The 14,117-nt window shown below is 41.0% G+C and overlaps 1 protein-coding gene across 1 annotated transcript in view; it reads left to right on the top strand.

Annotated features, from left to right (window-relative positions):
* sorbs1 (sorbin and SH3 domain containing 1) overlaps nucleotides 1–4,106 on the top strand; it is a 42,527-nt gene extending 38,421 nt beyond the window's left edge. Inside the window, exons 26-28 of the mRNA XM_030747707.1 lie at nucleotides 572–624; nucleotides 763–869; nucleotides 1,195–4,106. Of these exons, the coding sequence (XP_030603567.1) occupies nucleotides 572–624; nucleotides 763–869; nucleotides 1,195–1,262 (228 nt within the window). The 3' untranslated portion in view covers nucleotides 1,263–4,106. The remainder of the gene's footprint in view (nucleotides 1–571; nucleotides 625–762; nucleotides 870–1,194) is intronic.
* Nucleotides 4,107–14,117: the final 10,011 nt, after the last annotated feature.

Genomic DNA, 14,117 nt, shown 5'->3' with positions numbered 1-14,117 from the left:
GATTTGGACAGGCTACCGATTTGAGCTTCATATTGAGCAGGAAAGTGAAAAGGGAAATATATCAGACTATTCCTTTAAGGTGTACCTGTCAGCTCCCCTTTAATACTGCATGCACATACTGCATTGTATCCTGTAAAACTGAACTAATATTTCATGTTTCCTGTCTACATGCTCCCACTCTGATGCCCTGCCTTTTCATGCCTCTTCTCCCGGGCTCTACTTTTTCTCCTGGCTTTTAACGGATCACATCCTTTTCTGCCTTGCTACTCACTGGACCTACCTTCCTGTCTCGCCCTTTACCCCCCCTCTTAACTCCTCACCTCCCTCCCTCAACTTCACCTCGGCCTCCTCCGGGACTCTTCTCGGTGGGCTGGGTGTCTTATCTTTTTCTGACGACTTCACCTACTACTACTACTACTACTACTACTACTACTAGGAGGCAGTGTGTAATGAGATCTTGAATATAGCTGAGACCTCGGTGAGGTACTGCAGCACCCTGTCCCACCACCATAATGACTCTGTCCATAGACTGCACCCCCACCCCAGTAAACAATCTCTCATCATTTCCCAGCAACCCCAGTCACACAGCAGCAGCCCGGAGCCGAGCCGTCTCAACTGTGGAATGTGAGTGAGATCTGTTACACGTTCCGTTTCAGACTCTTATTAATATTCTAGGCAAAGACAGACCTTTGCTGATTTAACGCTCACTTTGTGTTTTCTCTGCTTTGTAAGCTTACCTGCTCACCTTATGTGCTGCTCCAGATTTCAGGCTTTGTACAGCTATGTGCCGCAGAACGATGACGAGCTGGAGCTGCAGGAGGGCGATCTCGTCAGTGTCATGGAGAAGTGCGATGACGGCTGGTTCGTTGGTATGTGTCGCAGGCCTAGATTCCTCAGAGATGCGGTCACACTCAGTATGTCACATTAATCTATATAGGGTTTCTGCAGAATGACAAAAAAAGGACTGCACGCGTGCAATGTGCATGCTCAGGGTTCCTTCAGTGTGTCACCTACTTCATATATAGAGTTTCCAAAGAATGACAGCAGAAGATTGAGTGCAGTGTGCATGCTCGGGTCCTGTACAGAATTTTAAATAAAGCCCAAAGGGGTTATTTTGGTGCTAACACTAAGGTCATGTAAGCATTAAATGTGAGAAAGAATCTGATCAGTGTTTGTCTTTCTTTTCCTCTACAGGTACATCAAAGCGGACAAAACAGTTCGGGACTTTCCCGGGGAATTACGTGAAGGAGGTGAAACTGTAAAGCTCTCTAATCTGGCTGTAAACACATGGTTGCCTGTCAAGCTTGGGAAGTCATAACTACCGCGCATGGCTGTTGGTTAGAATAGTCATTTAAGCCGGGCGAATATATTTTATCTGGGAAAGTGATCAGATCGGCTCGAGGTATGTCAAACTGCACGAAGTCGAAGACGGGGACAGCTCACTGCCCAAACCTCAGCACGGTGTACACCTCCATCACATTTTACACACCTCTCCACAGAATTCTTCAGTGTCCACACGTGGAATTTCTCTGTGAAAACCTCCCACAAATTAGCTTTCGATGTACAAATAATAGCTTTCATTTTGTGTGTGTAATTTTGCAGTATGCAAGAGTTTGCGTAGCACCTCGGTGTAGAGGTCGGCAGAGCAGAGCAGTGTATGGATAAAAGGAGCGGATCTCATTGCCAGAACTGGACTCGGGAGGAGTCAGACTGTATTTTTATCTGAAGTGGAGTTGGACCTGTTTGTCATGAGCTATCTTTCAGGACCAGAGGTGTTTAACACAACTGGCAAAGTATGACGCAAATCACACATCTCATGAATGAATTTAATTTGATTTTGCAACTGACCCTCAGTTTAAATTTCAGAAAGGAAAAAAAAAACTGCTTAAAGTCAGTGCCCTCGGTACTTTAAATACTTAAAGCCTTATGTAAAAAGACCCTTTTTAAAACATTGAACTGTTTTCTTCCACATTTTGTGAACCATCAAAAAGTCAGTATTTGCCTCGCAGCATTCACAACTCATTGTAGCCCAAATACTTTAGACCGAGTACAGTATTGCCTTCATATTTTTATCCAAAGGCTGCTAATAGAGAAGTTATTAACAGCCACCTGCATGAGTAGAAACACTAAAACGTTGATGTGTGTTGCTGGTTTCCTCCACAAACACAAATGCAGGACACGCAGACTGTGTTGCATGTCTCATAAAAGTGAAACTGAACTGTGTATATGCACATTCTATATTTTATATATTTCTAAAACTGTGTTTGCTGATTATCAATGCCTTTAAGGTAGCTGGTGGCAGACGCCTGGCTTCAGAGCAACCACAGGACAGGCGTGGTAGCACTTAACTTCCTGTTTGGTCATTTAGGAAGATCCCACCTAACAATAAAATAGCAGTGATGACTTAAAGCTATTTAAAGTTTTAAGTGAAAGCCAACAAGGTGTCTTTTTTTTTTAAGCATATTGAGATTTTAACCGTGCCCTTATGATTGTATATGTAAAAGCATATGGAAAGTTTTACACGTATGGTTGCCTAGTTTCATACATAATGACTACAGCTATAAGGTCAGCATTAACACAGCATGCACTGTAAGATCATTAAGAGACTGACGAAACAAATTGGAGCATGAAGCACCATCAGCCCTAGTAAATGCACTTTTAAATTAAAGAAAACAGAAGTAATGACGGGCTTGATGCAGCTCTTTGAGCTTTTAACTGCTGATTGCTGATGGAAGATTGCTTTGAATTCTGCTATCAAATCATCAGAGCCGTCTTCCTACCACTGCAGAGCGCTCACATCTCCAGCGCCATCAGATCCGGTAACAGACGCCGCATGTCAGGATTGATCCTACACACGCGCACACAGAAAGATGATAGCTATTGTTTTCTTTGCTAATTCTCTCGTCAAATTCCTCACATCATCAGTCTCTGGGCTGTGCAGAGCTTTCAAGTAGTGTGTCCAGAAAGAAATTCCCGGTGCTTGTTATGACCTGCTCGGAGCAGGAGATGGAGGTTGTTTGTTGGGCAGTTGCTCAAGTGTTTTAAACTAAGTTTACTTTATGTGGGGAAGATTGATGCAGTGAGCAGTGGAACTCAGAAAAGCGCTCCCGTCACTTCCCTATCCAGACAATTCTAATTAAAGGGTCTTCCCTATAGTGTAGCTGTTTATGAACACACAAAATCTGAAGTATAGAAACATTAGACAAGTAAGACTCATTAGATCTAGACGTGTACGTTGACTGTGTCTTTGTTCTTTTGGCACCGGGATGTGTTAGCTACAGTTGTGCATGTGGCCACCACATAGGTCATATCTGGAGTTTATTAATCGATGAAGTACATTCATTTAACCCAGTTCGGTACAATCAGTGTTTCCTGTCAAATCAGGTTTTACTTCCTGTGCAGATCACCACCGCTACTTTGCCAACATCAGCAAAAGAATGTTTTCCCAGCGAGATAAAGCACGTAATATAATACACCGCAGTGTGGGGTTTTTAATGTTCACCTATTTTGTCTCACCACAAAAGCATGTTTTTTTTGGCTCGACATTTCGCTCCTCTGTATTTCCAGCTCCTCATGAATGTGTTAGTTGGGAGCCTGCTGACCTGTAGCCTTTCGAAATGAGTTGTGTTGTGACGGAGAGAGAGGTTTGGCCCTTCTCAAACACACTGCACGGCGGGCAAATAATCACTCATTTAGTGACAAAACAACTCGTAATAGATTGTTTCTGTGATTTTGTTTTTTTTGTCCATAAAACATCACAGGATGTATGAATGTATGAATATATGAATGTGTTGCAGGCAGTGTAAACATAATATGTAAAAAAACAAAGTGTGAATTTTCACCTTGAAAGAATATTATTGAACAGTGCGGCAAATGAAGGATTGTAAATATGTAAAAAATAAATAAATAAATAGACTGCGAGCAATGGGAGCGTCAGATTGAGCTCTCCGTCACTTGCAGTGGTTTATTTTGCCTGAAGGATTTTTGGCAAAGCACAGAGTGGAGCGTTACCGAGCACAGAAAGATTGAACATTACGCTGCCATTTGTGAGGATCATGTTGCCTTATGTTATTGTGCCTCATTTTCATTCTTTTTTTTTTTTTTTTTTTTTTTTTTTTTTTTGGAGTATCGCTGAAATGTATCCATCACATATTTTATGTAACCATGATTTGACCATTTGTTCTAGTCTCTGTGATGGGAGAACATTTACTAAGAACTTGTCTGTTCCTGTACAAGTACCTTAAAGTGTGATACAACGCTTCAACATGATTAATGGACTAGTTTGATAAGACACACAACCTGCCACAGGTTTGGTTTGTTTGCTTCAATTTGCAGTGCTGTTACATTGACAATATTAAAATAAAGATACTATACACTGCTGTGTTCGGTATTATGCAATATTTAATAAACCATTTAAACCATCTGATGTGTTTCCTGTTTTGTTTTCTGACTGACAGTCGGTCAGGGACAGTTTTTAGCATTGCCCATCTGGGACTACGTATGTCAGCAGGTTAATCATCATCTACACCCTGAAATTAACATTTCTATATTTATAGAAAATCAGCTATAGATCCAGGTGTTTAAGGTTGAAAAAAAAAAAGACAGTTTATACACTTAAGTTGCCAAGGTAAATTATGTCCAGATGCAGGTCAGGATCAGTCAGGACCTAAATTTTCTCACTGTATTTACTGCCTCTGGGTTCTATCCTCAGAAAACATGGAATCTCATTTCATTGTTATGCTGACGATTGTCAAATTTATTTGCCCTTGAAGAAGAAGGATATCCATTCCATAAAACATCTCCTGGCATGTCTAGGTGATATTAAAGCTTGGTTGGCCTTGAACTTTTTAAATTTTAATGAAAAGAAAACAGAGGTAATGGTGTTTGGACCCAGTGGCTCCTGTGAGTCCTCCTCTGTTGACCTGGGACCCTTGGAGGTATATTTTAAACCCATTATTACTGATCTTGGTTTTAAGGTGGACAGTGATTTTAAATTGGACAGCCAAATCAGAGCTGTGGTTAAGTCCAGTTTTTATCATTTGAAGCAATTGGTATCAGTAAAAGCATTTCTATCTAGGCAGCATTTTGAAACAGTGATCCATGCTTTTATTTTATCTCGACTGGATTACTGTAATTCACTTTATTTTGGAGTCAGTCAGTCGCTACTCTCACGTCTGCAGCTGGTTCAAAATGCTGCTGCACGACTTTTGATGGGAACTCAAAAGAGAGAGCACATGACCTCTGTCCTGGCCTCACTTCACTGGTTGCCTGTACATTTTAGGATTCATTTTAAGATTCTTATGTTTGTTTTTAAATCTTTGCACAATCTTGCCCCGCCTTACCTCTCTGAGCTTCTTCACCCCTACATACCTTGCCGGTCTCTCAGGTCAGCAGACCAGCTGCTCTTGGAGGTACCAAGATCAAGAAGGAAGCTCAGAGGGGACAGGGCTTTCTCTGTTGTTGGTCCTAAGTTATGGAATGACTTGCCTTTGCAGGTTAGAGCGGCCCCTTCACTGTCCACTTTTAAAGTTCGTCTTAAAACCCATCTTTTTTCCTTGGCTTTTAACTCCAGCGGGATCTAGTTTTAAACTGTTTTTTTTTTTTTTTTTTTTTTAACCTGAAAGAGTTATTAAATTGTTATTTATTTGTGTTTTAATGTACAGCACTTTGTGTCAGCTGTGGTTGTTTTAAAGTGCTTTATAAATAAAGATGGTATGGTATGGTATGGTATATACACTGACCAGCCACTTCATTCGCTGCACCTCATCTGCTAAAAGTAAATAACTAATCAGCCAATCACATGGCAGCAATTCAGTGCATTTAGGCATGTAAACATGGTCAAGACAACCTGCTGAAATTCAAACCAAACATTACAATGAGGAAGAAAGGTGATTTAAATGACTTTGAATGTGGCATGGTTGTTCAGTAAATTACTTCACAAACTGCTGATCTGCTGGGATTTTTTCCCGCACAACCCTCTCTGGGGTTTACAGAGAATGGTCTGAAGATGAGCAAATATCCAGTGAGTGGCTGTTCTCTCAGTGAAAAGGGCTTGTTGATGTCAGAGGAGACTGGTTACACTCATTCGAGCAACAATAATTCAAGTAACTACTTGTTCCAACCAAGGGGTACAGAAGGGTATCGTACCACACTGGGTGCCACGTCTGTCAGCTAAGAACAGGAAAATGAAAAACACCAATTTTAGACAATATGATATGACAGTATATTGGCATGACTCCAAAGGAATCTAAAGGAGCTGCTGGCTATGATAACTTAAAAAATAATACTTATAACTTCAGAAATGTCCAACATAGAAAAGTGGTTTGGCAGGAACAAAATTATCATTAAATCCAAGTAAAACTAAAATTATGTTATTTGACAATTTTCAAAGAAACTCACATACAGACACTGAAAGAGTTCATAAAAATAAGTTTCTTGGTGTGATAATAGATGATAAAATAAGCTGGAAATCTGATATTAATCATATACACAACAATTTCTCAAGAAGCATTTCAAAATCCACATTCTCTACTGTTCACACATTTCACCATGTTTGAATTACTGTGCAGAGGTGTGGGGCAATACTTATAAATTATTGGATATGGATAAATTATTATCCATATTGCAACAAAGGGCCATAAGGATAATCCATAATACTGAATACAGAGATGATACAAATCCACAATTCTTAAAATCAAAAATACTAAACTTCACAGATCTGGTTCATTTTCATACGGCACAAATTACGTATAAAGCAATAAACAACCTACTTCCTGACAATATTCTAAAATTGTTTCCTGAAGGAGATCGAGGAGAGTTAATTTAAAACATTCGTGTAGCCATACAACACTAAAAGGTTTCTGTATCTCTGTGTGTGGAGAGAAGCTGGGGAAGAGACTGAGTGAGGAACTGAAGAAATGTCCCAGCATGACTCAGTTTAAAAAGAGGTAGAAAAATATGTTTTTGTAAGATAAAGGGAGGAGGGAAGGCTTTGACTGGGTGTTCTCACCCTCTATTTACTCACAATGTGCATAGAGTCTAAACAGGAAGTAAAAGTGATGATTAATAGTTACTAAATAGTGGAAAAGGGTGGGATTAAATAAGCTTAGGCTTCTTCCTACTCCTTTTCCAACATGTTTATCGTGATTCTTTTGTTCCTTATGTTTTGTTTGTTTGCACTTTTTTATATTATTTTAAAATAAAGCCACCATACAATACAGTTTTCTGTATTGTATGGTGGCTTTATTTCAATTATCAATCTTCCAGCAGCATAACGCACCATGTCACAAAGCTCAAATCATCTCAAACTGGTTTCTTGAACATGGCAGCCAGTTCACTGAATTCAAATGCCCTTCAGTCACCAGATGTCAATCTAAGCAGAGAGCACCTCAGGAATGTGGTGGAACAGGAGATCTGCATCATGGATGTGCAGACGAAAAATCTTCAGCAACCGTGTGATGCTATCATGTCAACATGGACCAAAAATGTCTGAGGAATGTTTCCAGCACCTTGTTGAATCTGTGCCAGGAAGAATTGAGGCAGCTCTGAGTATTAGCAACATGTTACTAATGAAGTGGCCGGTGGTGCATTAAGTGTACGTTTCAACACCCCAGGCGGGTGAGCTGTAACACTGCAGGAGTCACAGTTTTACCATTGAGTCATGTTACAGAGCTGCTGTCCCCAGGTTGAGAATCTAAATCTTGCCCTGGGCCAGTGGCGGTCCTAGCCTGTTTGGCGCCCTGGGCGAGCATCCCTGCCGGCGCCCTCCCACCCCCACCCCAACCCCCCATAGCAATCGCGCAGCAGCGCCTACCGCACTACTCCACTTGGGGGTTAATGAGCACCTGCTGTGTGGTGCATGTAGCTTTCTGCCATGGTCTGACAGACAGGTTTTAACAGAAGGTCTCCCCACCATCACAGGCACACTCAGAATTTCTTTTAAATTTTATTTGAAAAAACATGGAAGAAACTGAAATATTACACAGCTTCTGCTTACCTTCATCTTTGCTTATTTCTCCTGTTGTTCTTTTCTCTTTTTCCTAAACTGCACACCTGATGGCTTTGACCTTTTCCTTTCCATCTGCCGTAATTTGCACTGAAGCTGAATAGGTTATAACCACCGCCCATCCACAGGGTTGTCAGATCTGACTGACAGTTGCCAGCCCAACACAACAAAACCTCCATTGAAACTCATGTTAATAGCACCAGGTGTGATATATATTTAACTAGAAGCACTCAGAGAGCGCAAACCTCTGCTAAGGCCATAGGGTCACTGACGCTGTAATACGTGTATCTAAATACTTTGAAATAATCTTTCATCTTTCCCAGACAACAATAACCCCCTATCCCGCAATAGTGTGTGACCTCGACCAGATCGCGGCTCCTAACCGTAGTAGGGAGACCTCTGGTCTCTACTTCGCTTGGCTCGTGGCTGGTAACTAACTTGCTCATCCATGTGGGTCACCTTTAGCAAGGCGGAGAAATGCAGCAAGTCGAAGGATTTTAGCAACAGAACTTTTATTCCTTTTTCCACCGCCACCGAACACACTTTTTCCCTCGCGCTCGTCTCCCACGCTAGCCCGCATACACACACACGGGGCAGAGAAAAGTGGGTGGTGTCTCTTAAAGGGGAAGGCTCTGCCTGTATCCCGCAATACTGAAGAATCCTTAAAAAAATTCCTGGATCCATATCGTGATTTGGATCGCCACCAAAATTTAATCACTGCTTCCTCTTGTCATTTCCAACCGCTCCACAAAATTTCAGTGACATCCGTTCATAACTTTTGGAGTAATTCTGCTGACAAACAGACAGACAAACAAACAACGCGACCGAAAACATAACCTCCTTGGCGGAGGTAAATATACAGAGCTTTGGGTGAGTTGCCTTTATTTATAATTCAGCAGTTACTGTTGGCTGTAACCAGGCCAAAACTGTACAGGCATGAATGAATGAACCCGGCTGACTGTCTCACTCTCACGCCATCACTGCTTCACTTGACTCGCAGGAGAAGGGGGCGGGGCAGCGCTGTGTGTGTGTGACGGTCTAGTGAAGCAGTGACAGCGAGACAGAGAATCCCCCGCCTGCCCCTTTCCTTCTGTTACAACCTGTCTGACCATTGCAGAAAGCTACATGCAATACACAGCAGGCAGAGGGCGCCCATTACCCCACAAGTGGAGTAGTGCGGTAGGTGCTGCTGCGGCGATCGCAATGCATTGGGGGAAGGGGGGCGTCATGCCGCCCTAGATGAAATGCCGCCCTGGGCGGCTGCCCATGTCGCCCATATCAGAAACCGCCACTGCCCTGGGCAGTGCTGTGATTTTGTGTGCACTTAGTGTTGGCTAAAAGTTTTGGGTTTTTTTTTTTGTTTTTTTTTGAACAAGCAGACATTCAAACTTTTCCTGTGAGTCAGGGTCAAAGGTGGAGCTGTTCATTCTGGGCTGCTGAACTGCAGTTTGCTATCTGATGATCATTTTTGGTGTAGTACATGGTTGTGGCTACACTTAATTACAGACATGAATGCTACTGGGTGAAATTCAACAATAAATGTCAGGCTCTTGTAATGTCAGTTAACAAATATTTAAAGCTGCTCTGCTCCTGTTGACAGATGTGTTTGCTGACAGAACAGCCAGAAGCAGTTGAACTCCATCCACTTGAACTGATAGGAGCGTCACTTTAAAACAGCCTCACAGACTTTTTGGCATACCTTAAATTACAAAGTAAAACCCACAAGAAAGGACGTGTTTCATTCAGTTTATCTGTCCTGGTCCATTTTTTTTTCTTTTTTTTTCCTTTTCCTCCACTTTCAGCAGAGGCCCTCTGGCAGGAATTCAGCTTTTGGGAGCGGCACATTCCACATCCTGGGATTTAACTCTACCATAAATGGTAAGTTTGCACATAATAAGGTGACGTAAGGGCAGGCCGACATCTGTAAAACAAACTGAAGAGGAGCAAAACATGAAGAGGTGCCACTCTGCTCTGCTTTCAGAGGAACGCCACATCGTATCACATCATATCATTCATCACATTCATTTGAGTCGCATTGTTCTGGTGTTAACGAAGAATAAAAGATTAAATAAAGTAGAAGCAAAGATTGTGTTTGGTCAAAGAGTTTTTTTTTGTACATTGTCAACATAGCCCATAACAGGAATACTTTTAATACTTCCCATCTGTTTGTAGTCCTCTTGCTTATACATCCAGGCCCAAACCTTTCTTGATACCAGAGGTAGAAAAAAAATAGAAAAAAGTTATTCAGTCTCCAATCTTCTGGTCACGGCATCCATCAACGTTCAGTGAGTGGGAGGATGGAATACGACAGCGTCCTGAAATGTGATATGAGGTTATTCTGAATTCCTTTGTGGTGCTTCTTGGTGTGGATGGCTCTGTGATGAGGAACTACAAAAAGTCCAGAGTCATATCAGAACCTCTGCAGTGGTACACACTGACATTCACCACAAAGATGAAAATGAAATGGTGTTTTTTTTTTTTAAAGTGAACAATCGGGCCATTGGGCACATTAAGCCACAGAGCATGAGTCAGCAAAGTGCTTCACATCTTTCTCATCATTCTGAGAAATTATGAGGCACTCCAAGCACCGTCAGAAATGTCCCTGTTATGTTCAACCACACAAAGTTCCTGCCTTAGCACCTTTACCCCAGGTTCCAGGTTAATGCAGCAACACTTCATGGACAGAGTGAGGCTGTGTACCCAGTGGGGAGAGGGCTGTGGATACTCCGTACAGTACAGAAGCACTGATGTCATTGTTAAAGAGTCCTGGTTATGGAAATGGAAATGTATTGGTATTCATGCAGTGTAATGCTTTTCTAGTATTACTGGTCCCTCAAAGTGCTTTAGACTACAGGCCAGGTGATTTTTTCTTTATTATGCACACTCTAAGCACCTTATCTACCTCCCATCCATGGCCCAGTTAAAATCACCAATTTTAACTGGGGGGGGCAATAAAGTAATATTATTGGTCATTTGCTCATTGCTTTCCCATGTTAAACTTTCTCACCCCCAACCAGTCACGAAAGATGGCTGCCCCTCCCTGAGCCTGGTTCTGCTGGAGGTTTCTTCCTGTTAAAAGGGAGTTTTTCCTTCCCATTGTCACCAAGTGCTTGCTCATAGGGGTTGTTTGATTGTTGGGGTTTTCTCTGTATTACTGTAGGGTCTTTACAATATAAAGTGCTTTAAGGGGACTGTTATGGTGATTTAGTTCTATATAAATACAATTGAATTGAATTATAACTGTCGGTGGCTTCTTCACAGCTCCTACAGCACACAGGAACATTTCAGGGAAAGTATGGTGTACCACTGACAGAGTGAAATGGACAAACATATGACAGATTTTTTTTTTTTCAAGTTTAGACCTTGAAGCCAAAGCTCCAACTTCTCCATTTCATGGTAATAGATGCAAATAGCTGTGCGCTGCAGGCAGTATCACTGCTGCATTTATGTTTCTGTTACACATTACTGTTGTCAATGTTAGAATAGTAGCAATACATCATATTCTGTAAGGACATCATGTTTGATACTCATTCATCAGACAAGCAGCCTGTTAAAAGCCTTGAGATATTCTCTTTCTGACTTGAAGAGATTTATGAAATTGCATGATTTTTATTATTCGTTTCATCAGAAATATGCTTCAGTGCTTCACATCACCACACTTTACCCGCAATACAAAGCGCCTTGATGCGACTGTTTGTTGTGATTTGGCGCTATATAAATAAAATTGAATTGAATTGAATTGAATTATATATATATATATATATATATATATATATATATATATATATATATATATATATATATATATATATATGAGAACTTCCACCAAAACAATTACAAAATGGCAAGGGTGCGTGAAGACATCCGCTTGCCTGCCTGTTTTTTGTGACCATGCAAATTCATCTACAGAGGCTTCAGATAAGTGTGGCAGGATTGACTTGTCTGCTGAGGTGTCTCCAGCTGTCCGTGTCTGAGTATAATCAAGGCTTAAAGTGACAAGATAAAAACAAACATGATTATCAGGAATTAATAACAAGATGTAACAAAATTAGTAACCTCTTGCATTTTCACAACATGAATATTTTTTTCCTTTGAAATTTGTGTTTAACACAATTTGTTTCTTCTATATTTATGAAGGACTGACCTTCCTCATCCTCTGCGTGTGTTTTGGATCCGTTATTCTCCCTTGATGCTGGTGCTCTTGTTTGTTTTCTCTGTTTTAATTGGGTGTAACGATGTGACTCTGTAGGGTGTACTTCAAAGTGACCCAGGAGCCCAGTCAGGATGTGATTCATCCATCACATAAGCACACAGTGACTTTAATAATCCAAACAGAAACACCACACTGAAACAACTTACGCGCAGTCAAACACAGACACCGCCTTCACATGTTCCTTTCAACGTTGGTATCACTACTAAAGACATCCTTGCACATTCAAACACCAGCCCAGAACCAGCAGAGTTTAATTTTTGACACTCACCACAATCAAAGTGCCTGGAACAGACTTTGAATGCTCCAGGCACAGCATCAACTATACAACTACTACTACTAAAAAAAAAGGCCTTGGACAGCCATATCATACCACCCCATTTTCTAAACACGGTTGCGCAGGGCCACGCCACAGTGTTCCAGTAGTTAGGCTGGAGGACATTCATAGATACAGTACAGGTGCATGTGTGTCAGTAATGAAAGCCTAATGGTATATCTACAATGACCTCGTTAGGCCATGTATGTTACCACAATCTCCCTGACCTCTAAAGATTGATGTGAACTGTCAGTCCTCCAAAAGCACTGGTGACAGAGGTGTGCACAAGAAACCACCACGAATCATCTCAGTAGTATGCAGCACAAACAGGCAGAATCACAGCCTCAAACATACATACTGTTCAACTGAGCACTGTGACTGAAGACTGTGGACTCCAAACTGCTGCTACCAGATGGGAGAATGCTAGAAAAACTTACAGGTCACGCAGACATCTAAACGCACAATAATTATGAGGGTTGATGAAGGTTTCAGTCACAGGGTGTAGATGGAACTATCAAATGTGTAACTGTAAAAACAGTCTGTCACAATCTGCTCGCCAGCTAGTGGGTTATCCAGAGGAGGAGGGTCAAGCGCAGAGGTGGCCAAAGTACTGACATTCTGTACTTAAGTAGAAGTACAAGTACTTGTGTTAAAAACTACTCTGGTAAAAGTTGAAGTACTGGTTCAACTTCTGTACTCAAGTAAAAGTAAAAAAGTACAGGCTCTGAAATCTACTCAAAGTAAGAAAGTAAAAGTAGCTCCTTGGAGGATGTTTCTACCTCTTTCATACATCTTTCTCCATCTGAGTGAAGTTATCGCTCATTCTTTGCTGTCCCTTAAAATACAGCAGCTGTTCTTTTAGCTAGCAGACACACTGTGTGACAAACTGCAGACACTTTTTTTGTCCTTTACGTTTTCAGTCATTTATTTTCCTCACTGTTCCGGTGTTGTGCCAAAAAGTGATCGTCTGCCAAAAAGTGATTGCCAGAAAATGATTGCCCGTATTGAAACTGTGTAAATGACTTGCTGACCTATAATCTGTGAAAAATATGTCAAACATTTCTCTCATCAATGATATCAAGTAATTTTGAGTAAGAAACAACATTTCTGTCACAAGGTAGACGCTGCAATCAGTTTTTGGCAGCGACTTTTATATATTCTTTATTTATGAGGGTAAAAACTGTGATCGGTCAGATTTTAAAGAGAAATCTGGCCAAGAGAGCAGCAGAAATCAGAACAAATATAACATTACACTCTATAAAGATATTTTAAGTGACCAAAGAGGACTCGATTTATTATAATGTACGTGCAATAATGCAGAGTCATAAATATAATTGAAAAACAGGTCATTTCTTCATTTTAAATTTAAGCCCTTCATAAATCCTATTGACTACACTCTATTCACCAATATAAGCAAAGACATTACACATAAAAGCACACAGAAACATCGAAAATCACTTTATGGCAGACGATCACTTTTTGGCACAACACCTGAAATGCAAACGTTTCTCAGAGGCGTTAAACCTAAAGTAACGAGCTTGTTTTGAAAATGTAATAAGTAGAAAGTACAGATACTGTGAGCCATC

Source organism: Archocentrus centrarchus, chromosome 15, assembly GCF_007364275.1.
Source record: "Archocentrus centrarchus isolate MPI-CPG fArcCen1 chromosome 15, fArcCen1, whole genome shotgun sequence".
NCBI classification, from domain to species: Eukaryota; Metazoa; Chordata; class Actinopteri; order Cichliformes; family Cichlidae; genus Archocentrus; species Archocentrus centrarchus.
Note: the sequence above shows the minus strand (reverse complement) of the source record. Positions and strands in the feature narration are given on the sequence as shown.